The following is a 12,752-nucleotide window of genomic DNA, read 5'->3' as shown; positions in this document are numbered from 1 at the left end:
GGGGGGTTACAGTGAGATTAGTAGGAGAACAGAGACCTGGAGGGGGGTTACAGTGAGATTAGTAGGAGAACAGAGACCTGGAGGGGGTTACAGTGAGATTAGTAGGAGAACAGAGACCTGGAGGGGGTTACAGTGAGATTAGTAGGAGATCAGAGACCTGGAGGGGGGTTACAGTGAGATTAGTAGGAGAACAGAGACCTGGAGGGGGGTTACAGTGAGATTAGTAGGAGAACAGAGACCTGGAGGGGGGTTACAGTGAGATTAGTAGGAGAACAGAGACCTGGAGGGGGTTACAGTGAGATTAGTAGGAGATCAGAGACCTGGAGGGGGGTTACAGTGAGATCAGTAGGAGAACAGAGACCTGGAGGGGGGTTACAGTGAGATTAGTAGGAGAACAGAGACCTGGAGGGGGGTTACAGTGAGATTAGTAGGAGAACAGAGACCTGGAGGGGGTTACAGTGAGACTAGTAGGAGAACAGAGACCTGGAGGGGGTTACAGTGAGATTAGTAGGAGAACAGAGACCTGGAGGGGGTTACAGTGAGATTCGTAGGAGAACAGAGACCTGGAGGGGGGTTACAGTGAGATTAGTAGGAGAACAGAGACCTGGAGGGGGGTTACAGTGAGATTAGTAGGAGAACAGAGACCTGGAGGGGGTTACAGTGAGATTAGTAGGAGATCAGAGACCTGGAGGAGGGTTACAGTGAGATTAGTAGGAGAACAGAGACCTGGAGGAGGGTTACAGTGAGATTAGTAGGAGAACAGAGACCTGGAGGGGGGTTACAGTGAGATTAGTAGGAGAACAGAGACCTGGAGGAGGGTTACAGTGAGATTAGTAGGAGAACAGAGACCTGGAGGGGGGTTACAGTGAGATTAGTAGGAGAACAGAGACCTGGAGGGGGGTTACAGTGAGATTAGTAGGAGAACAGAGACCTGGAGGGGGGTTACAGTGAGATTAGTAGGAGAACAGAGACCTGGAGGGGGGTTACAGTGAGATTAGTAGGAGAACAGAGACCTGGAGGGGGGTTACAGTGAGATTAGTAGGAGAACAGAGACCTGGAGGGGGGTTACAGTGAGATTAGTAGGAGAACAGAGACCTGGAGGGGGGTTACAGTGAGATTAGAAGGAGAACAGAGACCTGGAGGGGGGTTACAGTGAGATTAGTAGGAGAACAGAGACCTGGAGGGGGGGTTACAGTGAGATTAGTAGGAGAACAGAGACCTGGAGGGGGTTACAGTGAGATTAGAAGGAGAACAGAGACCTGGAGGGGGGTTACAGTGAGATTAGTAGGAGAACAGAGACCTGGAGGGGGGTTACAGTGAGATTAGTAGGAGAACAGAGACCTGGAGGGGGATACAGTGAGATTAGAAGGAGAACAGAGACCTGGAGGGGGTTACAGTGAGATTAGAAGGAGAACAGAGACCTGGAGGGGGGTTGCAGTGAGATTAGTAGGAGAACAGCCTCTAGTAAAGATGAGGTCAGGCCTATTACCTTGTAAGCAGGAGAGGACTGGGAAAGAGTTAGGCAAGGAGCCAAGGAGGCAAGGAGGCAAGGAGGAAAAGGAAGGAGTTGAAAATAAATTAATCGAAGGCAGACGTCGGGAGGTTGATGTCGCCAAGTACGAAGATCAGTGAGCCATCGTCAGGAAATGAGTTCATCAAGGTGTCAAAGCTTGGTCTATCACCACCACTGACAGGTCTATCACTACTGACAGGTCTAACACTACTGACAGGTCAACACTACTGACAGGTCTATCACTACTGACAGGTCTATCACTACTGACTGGTCAACACTACTGACAGTTCTAACACTACTGACAGGTCTATCACTACTGACAGGTCTAACACTACTGACAGGTCTAACACTACTGACAGGTCTAACACTACTGACAGGTCTAACACTACTGACAGGTCTAACACTACTGACAGGTCAACACTACTGACAGGTCTATCACTACTGACAGGTCTATCACTACTGACTGGTCAACACTACTGACAGTTCTAACACTACTGACAGGTCTATCACTACTGACAGGTCTATCACTACTGACAGGTCTATCACTACTGACAGGTGTAACACTACTGACAGGTCTAACACTACTGACAGGTGTAACACTACTGACAGGCCTAACACTACTGACAGGTCTAACACTACTGACAGGCCTAACACTACTGACAGGCCTAACACTACTGACAGGCCTAACACTACTGACAGGTGTAACACTACTGACAGGTCTAACACTACTGACAGGCCTAACACTACTGACAGTTCTAACACCACTGACAGGTCAACACTACTGACAGGTCTATCACTACTGACAGGTCTAACACCACTGACAGGCGTAACACTACTGACAGGTCTAACACTACTGACAGTTCTAACACCACTGACAGGTCAACACTACTGACAGGTCTAACACTACTGACAGGTCTAACACCACTGACAGGTCAACACTACTGACAGGTCTAAAACCACTGACAGGTCTAACACCACTGACAGGTCTAACACTACTGACAGTTCTAACACCACTGACAGGTCAACACTACTGACAGGTCTATCACTACTGACAGGTCTAACACTACTGACAGGTCTAACACTACTGACAGTTCTAACACCACTGACAGGTCAACACTACTGACAGGTCTAACACCACTGACAGGCGTAACACTACTGACAGGTCTAACACTACTGACAGTTCTAACACCACTGACAGGTCAACACTACTGACAGGTCTAACACTACTGACAGGTCTAACACCACTGACAGGTCAACACTACTGACAGGTCTAACACCACTGACAGGTCTAACACCACTGACAGGTCTAACACTACTGACAGTTCTAACACCACTGACAGGTCAACACTACTGACAGGTCTATCACTACTGACAGGTCTAACACTACTGACAGGTCTAACACTACTGACAGTTCTAACACCACTGACAGGTCAACACTACTGACAGGTCTAACACCACTGACAGGTCTATCACTACTGACAGGTCTACCAGTACTGACAGGTCTAACACCACTGACAGGTCTAACAGTACTGACAGGTCTAACACTACTGACAGGTCTAACACTACTGACAGGTCTAACACTACTGACAGGTCTAACACTACTGACAGGTCTATCACTACTGACAGGTCTATCACTACTGACAGGTCTAACACTACTGACAGGTCTAACACCACTGACAGGTCTAACACCACTGACAGGTCTAACACTACTGACAGGTCTATCACTACTGACAGGTCTATCACTACTGACAGGTCTAACACTACTGACAGGTCTAACACTACTGACAGGTCTATCACTACTGACAGGTCTAACACTACTGACAGGTCTATCACTACTGACAGGTCTATCACTACTGACAGGTCTATCACTACTGACAGGTCTAACACCACTGACAGGTCTAACACCACTGACAGGTCTAACACTACTGACAGGTCTATCACTACTGACAGGTCTATCACTACTGACAGGTCTAACACTACTGACAGGTCTATCACTACTGACAGGTCTATCACTACTGACAGGTCTATCACTACTGACAGGTCTAACACCACTGACAGGTCTAACACCACTGACAGGTCTAACACCACTGACAGGTCTAACACTACTGACAGGTCTAACACTACTGACAGGTCTATCACTACTGACAGGTCTAACAGTACTGACAGGTCTATCACTACTGACAGGTCTAACACTACTGGCAGGTCTATCACTACTGACAGGTCTAACACTACTGACAGGTCTAACACTACTGACAGGTCAACACTACTGACAGGTCTAACACTACTGACAGGTCAACACTACTGACAGGTCTAACACTACTGACAGGTCTAACACTACTGACAGGTCAATACCACTGACAGGTCTATCACTACTGACAGGTCTATCACTACTGACAGGTCTAACACTACTGACAGGTCTAACACTACTGACAGGTCTAACACTACTGACAGGTCTATCACCACTGACAGGTCAACACTACTGACAGGTCTAACACCACTGACAGGTCTAACACCACTGACAGGTCTAACAGTACTGACAGGTCTATCACTACTGACAGGTCTATCACTACTGACAGGTCTAACACTACTGACAGGTCTATCACTACTGACAGGTCTATCACTACTGACAGGTCTATCACTACTGACTGTTCTAACACCACTGACAGGTCTAACACCACTGACAGGTCTAACACCACTGACAGGTCTAACACCACTGACAGGTCTAACACTACTGACAGGTCTAACACTACTGACAGGTCTATCACTACTGACAGGTCTAACAGTACTGACAGGTCTATCACTACTGACAGGTCTAACACCACTGACAGGTCTATCACTACTGACAGGTCTAACACTACTGACAGGTCTAACACTACTGACAGGTCAACACTACTGACAGGTCTAACACTACTGACAGGTCAACACTACTGACAGGTCTAACACTACTGACAGGTCTAACACTACTGACAGGTCAATACCACTGACAGGTCTATCACTAATGACAGGTCTATCACTACTGACAGGTCTAACACTACTGACAGGTCTAACACTACTGACAGGTCTAACACTACTGACAGGTCTATCACCACTGACAGGTCAACACTACTGACAGGTCTAACACCACTGACAGGTCTAACACTACTGACAGGTCTAACACTACTGACAGTTCTAACACTACTGGCAGGTCTAACACTACTGACAGGTCTAACACTACTGACAGGTCTATCACTACTGACAGGTCTAACACTACTGACAGTTCTAACACCACTGACAGGTCTAACACTACTGACAGGTCTATCTAAGGTCAGTCTACACAGAAGTTAACAAATCGTCTGTCCACCACACAGCGTGATCTGACAGAACTCTTATTCAGATCACAAAGTAGTCACCGCATTAGATTAGATCGTTTTACAGTAAGTTTATTTTTATCAGAAAAAAATATACAGTTTTTCACATAAATGTATTGCATTCGAAACAAATAACTTTTCTTATGGTGAGATTTTCCAATACAGCACATTCCTCTTGTAAGAATAACAACCATGATTCACCCTGGATAATTGATTCTTAAAGAATGTATTCTTAATTGATTCTTAAAGAATGTATTCTTAAAGAATGTATTCTTAATTGATTCTTAAAGAATGTATTCTTAATTGATTCTTAAACAATGTATTCTTAATTGATTCTTAAACAATGAATTCTTAATTGATTCTTAAACAATGTATTCTTAATTGATTCTTAAACAATGTATTCTTAATTGTTTCTTAAACAATGTATTCTTAATTGATTCTTAAACAATGTATTCTTAATTGATTCTTAAATAATGTATTCTTAATTGATTCTTAAACAATGTATTCTAAATTGCTTCTTAAAGAATGTATTCTTAATTGATTCTTAAACAATGTATTCTTAATTGATTCTTAAACAATGTATTCTAAATTGCTTCTTAAAGAATGTATTCTTAATTGATTCTTAAACAATGTATTCTTAATTGATTCTTAAACAATGTATTCTTAATTGATTCTTAAACAATGTATTCTTAATTGCTTCTTAAAGAATGTATTCTTAATTGATTCTTAAACAATGTATTCTTAATTGATTCTTAAACAATGTATTCTTAATTGATTCTTAAATAAAGTATTTTTAATTGATTCTTAAAGAATCTATTCTTAATTGATTCTTAATTGATTCTTAAAGAATCTATTCTTAAACAATGTATTCTTAATTGATTCCTAAATAATGTATTTTTAATTGATTCTTAAAGAATATATTCTTAATTGATTCTTAATTGATTCTTAAAGAATATATTCTTAATTGATTCTTAATTGATTCTTAAAGAATATATTCTTAATTGATTCTTAAACAATGTATTCTTAATTGATTCTTAATTGATTCTTAAACAATCTGTTCTTAATTGATTCTTAAACAATCTATTCTTAATTGATTCTTAAACAATGTATTCTTAATTGATTCTCAAAGAATGTATTTTTTATTGATTATTAAGGAATATTTTCTTAATTGATTCTTAAAGAATGTATTCTTAATTGATTCTTAAAGAATGTATTCTTAATTGATTCTTAAAGAATTTCTTTTTTATTGATTCTTAAACAATGTATTCTTAATTGATTCTTTAAAGGGAAGATCATACCGTAGGCATATTTCAGTCGTGAAGTTTCTAGAAATTCTGTGTATATTATCTTAACCCCCAAAATGACCTCCTGATAATGTCCACTGAACTGACACGTTTAACTCACACGTGCACACACACACACACACACACACACACACACACACGCTCACACGCACAGGGATTACTTCACTTTCAGAGACACTTTTGATTGGCAGATCTGAATCCCAGGGTTGTTGCCATTAGCCACATTTCCAATATTAAAGTACGGGAACAGTCTCTCAGTAAATCTGACTTTAAGAGTGTAGATAGGTGTGATGTATTTGGGGTCGTAGAAGGACACCTCCCCTCTATTGTTGTCCAGCTGCACTCTGATCCTCTGGGGTCTCCTCTTCAGAGCGATGATGTCACCTCCTCCTCCTATGTACTTCCCACTGTGCTGGGATATACACCACATTCCATTCTTCGGTGTCGCATCACGCTCCCGCTTCCTGTCGATGGACTCTTTAGCCACGCCCAAAACCCAGTCGGGATGGTCCCCCACCTCCAGCTCCCAGCTGTGTATTCCTGAGCTGAAACCCTCAGAGCCAAGAACATTTGTGTACCTCATAAATCGCTCTGGGTTGTTAACGAACTGCTGGGATGTGCCTGGTCTTCTCACACTGGTCAGATCATCAGTCAGACAGAGACTGGGATGTGCAGTGTTGGGGTCCAGAATCACAGGAGTGTATTTGAGGATCCCCTGCATCTTCTCCCAGACTCTGAACTGCAGGTTGCCCAGGTGTTTGGCCTTGTCTATCAGAGCTCCTGAGACCAGCTGTGGATCCAGTAGTAAGTACTGGGATCTTTCCTTTGTGGTCTTGAAGTTCTGCAGGAACGAGATGTCTTCAGCTTTCAGTTCCTCCTCTATGGTTCTGATTGCGTCTGAAAGTGATGATATCTTTCTGCTCACCTCGTCAATCTTCTTCTTCATCATCTGATTCTTCTGCTCCTCTTCCTCCCTCAGTGCTGCTATCCTGGCTGCCTCTTCATCTCGTAGAAACTGGTGAAGCTTGTCAAACTCCTTGTTAATCTGTTTCTCTGTGTGCTGAACCTGTCTCTTAATGTGTTCTGCTGTTTTATCACAGGTTAGTTTAACGTCGTTAAAGACCTGTAGGTTCTTCTGTAAAGGCTTCAGGGCAGTGTGGAGTTCCTCCTTAAGATCCTGGACAACCTCATCTACAGGGACACAGTCATGAGATTGATGTACCTTTGAATCTCGACACACCAAGCAGATAGGCTGTTTATCCTTCAGACAGAAGAGTTTGAATTTCTCACTGTGCAGACTGCAGAGCACCTCAGAGCCAGATGAAGTTCTCTGACTCCCCTCCTGTATCTCAGACCCAGCGGAAGCTCTCTGACTCCCCTCCTGTATCTCAGACCCAGCGGAAGCTTTCTGACTCCCCTCCTGTATCTCAGACCCAGCGGAAGCTTTCTGACTCCCCTCCTGTATCTCAGACCCAGCGGAAGCTTTCTGACTCCCCTCCTGTATCTCAGACCCTGATGAAGCTCTCTGACTCCCCTCCTGTATCTCAGACCCAGCGGAAGCTTTCTGACTCCCCTCCTGTATCTCAGACCCAGCGGAAGCTCTCTGACTCCCCTCCTGTATCTCAGACCCAGCGGAAGCTCTCTGACTCCCCTCCTGTATCTCAGACCCAGATGAAGCTCTCCGGCTTCTCTCCTGTAAGAAGGCCTCACATGCGTCATTTAACGCCAGGTTACGAGGAGGTAGAGTCATAGCTATGGGAAATCTTCTCCTACAAACTGGACATTTCCAAGGTTTCTTATCTGCCCAGTATTCCTGCTGACAGACTTTACAGAAACTGTGGCCACATGCCAGGATGACAGGATCCTTGAAGATGTCACAGCAGATAGGACAGGAGAATCTGTCTTCTGGTAGAGAAGATCCGGATGCCATTATCTCACACCTCTTTACCTCTCCCTCTTCTGTAACAGCTTGTCTTCTTTACTCTCCACAGTTTCCACTTTTCAAGGGAAAGTAATCCACTCAAACACAGTCCCAAATCAACCCCCCCTCCCAAAAAAAAGGTGAAGCTGCTCTTGGAGATGACAGTTCTGACGATGGTATGTTCTTCTAATATCTCTCTGTCTCACCATATGAATCCCCCAAACAAAACCGTTGTGGACCCACCAGAGTGGAACACCGTAGAGATCAACGTTTAACAGGCGTGACCTGTACTCCGCTTGCCCTCAGAGTTTACAGACAACCAAGAGTGGTTAGACAGGTCAGTTGTGTGTTTCAGTCGACGCCAACCCAAACCCTGATCAACCAATCAGCGATGACGTTTGAGGTCATTTACATTTTTTGGTTATCAAGAAACCTTTTTATCACGCAGGGAAAAAAGATTAGTTGAACTTGTGTAGTGGTGTAACTATAGTAGATTGACTGGAATGTAATAGCTGGTTTTATATATAATGACTTTAAGTTTCTTTTTAATGTTATCGGTCAGTACCCCTCATAACATACAGGGAATGACCACACCTCTGTTGGTACTAGTGACAACAACAAACAGGAACTCCCTGTTGACACCACAGTAAGGTGGGCAGCTTGGTTCTCCTATCCTTGTGGGGACATAAAATCCTCAGAATGTCCCCACATGTACGGTAAAACAAGGAAAATATGCTCTCTGCTGGGGCCATTTCATACGTCCCCATGAGGACAACGGCTATTTTAAGCTTAGGGGTTTGGATTAGGGTTAGGGTTACGGTTAGGGCTAGAATTAGGGTTAGGGTTTAGTGGTTAGGTTCGGGGTTACAGGTTAGGATAAGGTTTGGGGTAAAGGGTTAGCAGGTAGGTTCAGGGTTACAGGTTAGGATAAGGTTTAGGGTAAAGGGTAAAGGGTAAAGGGTTAGTGGTTAGGTTCAGGGTTACAGGTTAGGATAAGGTTTTGGGTAAAGGGTAAAGGGTTTAGTGGTTAGGTTCAGGGTTACAGGTTAGGATAAGGGTTATTTTAAGGGTTAGGTTTAGGGTTACGGGTTAGGTTTAGGGTAAAGGGTTAGATGATAGGTTCAGGGTTACAGGTTAGGGTAAGGGTTATTTTAAGGATTAGGTTTAGGGTTATAGGTTAGGGAAAATAGGATTTTGAATGGAAATAGCTTTTAGGGTCCCCAGAAGGATAGAAAAACATAACGTCTGTCTGTTGTGAGTATGTGTGTGTGTGAGAGAAATAGAGAATATTACATATAACACCTAGACCAGAGGTAGATCACATGACACCTAGACCAGAGGTAGATCACATGACACCTAGACCAGAGGTAGATCACATGACAACTAGACCAGAGGTAGATCACATGACACCTAGACCAGAGGTAGATCACATGACACCTAGACCAGAGGTAGATCACATGACACCTAGACCAGAGGTAGATCACATGACAACTAGACCAGAGGTAGATCACATGACACCTAGACCAGAGGTAGATCACATGACACCTAGACCAGAGGTAGATCACATGACAACTAGACCAGAGGTAGATCACATGACACCTAGACCAGAGGTAGATCACATGACACCTAGACCAGAGGTAGATCACATGACACCTAGACCAGAGGTAGATCACATGACACCTAGACCAGAGGTAGATCACATGACACCTAGACCAGAGGTAGATCACATGACACCAAGACCAGAGGTAGATCACATGACACCTAGACCAGAGGTAGATCACATGACACCTAGACAAGAGGTAGATCACATGACACCAAGACCAGAGGTAGATCACATGACACCAAGACGAGAGGTAGATCACATGACACCTAGACCAGAGGTAGATCACATGACACCTAGACAAGAGGTAGATCACATGACACCAAGACACGAGGTAGATCACATGACACCTAGACCAGATGTAGATCACATGACACCAAGACCAGAGGTAGATCACATGACAACAAGACCAGAGGTAGATCACATAACAAGACCAGAGGTAGATCACATGACACCAAGACCAGAGGTAGATCACATAACAAGACCAGAGGTAGATCACATGACAAGACCAGAGGTAGATCACATGACACCAATACCAGAGGTAGATCACATGACACCTAGACCAGAGGTAGATCACATGACACCTAGACCAGAGGTAGATCACATGACACCTAGACCACAGGTAGATCACATGACACCTAGACCACAGGTAGATCACATGACACCTAGACCAGAGGTAGATCACATGACACCTAGACCAGAGGTAGATCACATGACACCTAGACAAGAGGTAGATCACATGACACCAAGACGAGAGGTAGATCACATGACACCAAGACGAGAGGTAGATCACATGACACCTAGACCAGAGGTAGATCACATGACACCTAGACAAGAGGTAGATCACATGACACCTAGACACGAGGTAGATCACATGACACCTAGACCAGATGTAGATCACATGACACCAAGACCAGAGGTAGATCACATGACAACAAGACCAGAGGTAGATCACATAACAAGACCAGAGGTAGATCACATGACACCAAGACCAGAGGTAGATCACATAACAAGACCAGAGGTAGATCACATGACAAGACCAGAGGTAGATCACATGACACCAATACCAGAGGTAGATCACATGACACCTAGACCAGAGGTAGATCACATGACACCTAGACCAGAGGTAGATCACATGACACCTAGACCACAGGTAGATCACATGACACCTAGACCAGAGGTAGATCACATGACACCTAGACCAGAGGTAGATCACATGACACCTAGATCAGATGTAGATCACATGACACCTAGACCAGAGGTAGATCACATGACACCTAGAACAGAGGTAGATCACATGACAAGACCAGAGGTAGATCACATGACACCTGGACCAGAGGTAGATCACATGACACCAATACCAGAGTTAGATCACATGACTAGACCAGAGGTAGATCACATGACAAGACCAGAGTTAGATCACATGACACCAATACCAGAGGTAGATCACATGACACCTAGACCAGAGGTAGATCACATGACACCTAGACCAGAGGTAGATCACATGACACCTAGACCACAGGTAGATCACATGACACCTAGACCAGAGGTAGATCACATGACACCTAGACCAGAGGTAGATCACATGACACCTAGATCAGATGTAGATCACATGACACCTAGACCAGAGGTAGATCACATGACACCTAGAACAGAGGTAGATCACATGACAAGACCAGAGGTAGATCACATGACACCTGGACCAGAGGTAGATCACATGACACCAATACCAGAGGTAGATCACATGACTAGACCAGAGGTAGATCACATGACTAGACCAGAGGTAGATCGCATGACAAGACCAGAGGTAGATCACATGACTAGACCAGAGGTAGATCACATGACAAGACTGGCGGTAGATCACATGACACCAAGACCAGAGGTAGATCACATGACACCAAGACCAGAGGTAGATCACATGACACCAAGACCAGAGGTAGATCACATGACAAGACCAGAGGTAGATCACATGACTAGACCAGAGGTAGATCACATGACTAGACCAGAGGTAGATCACATGACAAGACCAGAGGTAGATCACATGACACCAAGACCAGAGGTCGATCACATGACAAGACCAGAGGTAGAACACATAACACCTAGACCACAGGTAGATCACATGACACCTAGACCACAGGTAGATCACATGACAACTAGACCAGAGGTAGATCACATGACACCTAGACCAGAGGTAGATCACATGACACCTAGACCAGAGGTAGATCACATGACACCTAGACCAGAGGTAGATCACATGACAACTAGACCAGAGGTAGATCACATGACACCTAGACCAGAGGTAGATCACATGACACCTAGACCAGAGGTAGATCACATGACAACTAGACCAGAGGTAGATCACATGACACCTAGACCAGAGGTAGATCACATGACACCTAGACCAGAGGTAGATCACATGACACCTAGACCAGAGGTAGATCACATGACACCTAGACCAGAGGTAGATCACATGACACCTAGACCAGAGGTAGATCACATGACACCAAGACCAGAGGTAGATCACATGACACCTAGACCAGAGGTAGATCACATGACACCTAGACAAGAGGTAGATCACATGACACCAAGACCAGAGGTAGATCACATGACACCAAGACGAGAGGTAGATCACATGACACCTAGACCAGAGGTAGATCACATGACACCTAGACAAGAGGTAGATCACATGACACCAAGACACGAGGTAGATCACATGACACCTAGACCAGATGTAGATCACATGACACCAAGACCAGAGGTAGATCACATGACAACAAGACCAGAGGTAGATCACATAACAAGACCAGAGGTAGATCACATGACACCAAGACCAGAGGTAGATCACATAACAAGACCAGAGGTAGATCACATGACAAGACCAGAGGTAGATCACATGACACCAATACCAGAGGTAGATCACATGACACCTAGACCAGAGGTAGATCACATGACACCTAGACCAGAGGTAGATCACATGACACCTAGACCACAGGTAGATCACATGACACCTAGACCACAGGTAGATCACATGACACCTAGACCAGAGGTAGATCACATGACACCTAGA

At 44.3% G+C, this 12,752-nt stretch overlaps 2 protein-coding genes across 4 annotated transcripts in view; both read right to left on the bottom strand.

Annotated features, from left to right (window-relative positions):
• The window catches only part of LOC139572861 (RNA-binding motif, single-stranded-interacting protein 3-like), a 336,861-nt gene that overhangs the window by 97,514 nt on the left and 226,595 nt on the right, over nt 1-12,752 (bottom strand). The gene's annotated exons all lie outside the window — the stretch shown is intronic.
• Nucleotides 5,874-8,560, bottom strand: LOC139572859 (E3 ubiquitin-protein ligase TRIM39-like). Its single transcript, XM_071395674.1, has one exon. The coding sequence runs from the start codon at nt 8,092-8,094 to the stop codon at nt 6,322-6,324; it is 1,773 nt and encodes a 590-aa protein (XP_071251775.1). The 5' UTR covers nt 8,095-8,560; the 3' UTR covers nt 5,874-6,321.

The sequence above is a fragment of the Salvelinus alpinus genome, chromosome 4 (assembly GCF_045679555.1).
Source record: "Salvelinus alpinus chromosome 4, SLU_Salpinus.1, whole genome shotgun sequence".
Taxonomy (NCBI): Eukaryota; Metazoa; Chordata; class Actinopteri; order Salmoniformes; family Salmonidae; genus Salvelinus; species Salvelinus alpinus.
Note: the sequence above shows the minus strand (reverse complement) of the source record. Positions and strands in the feature narration are given on the sequence as shown.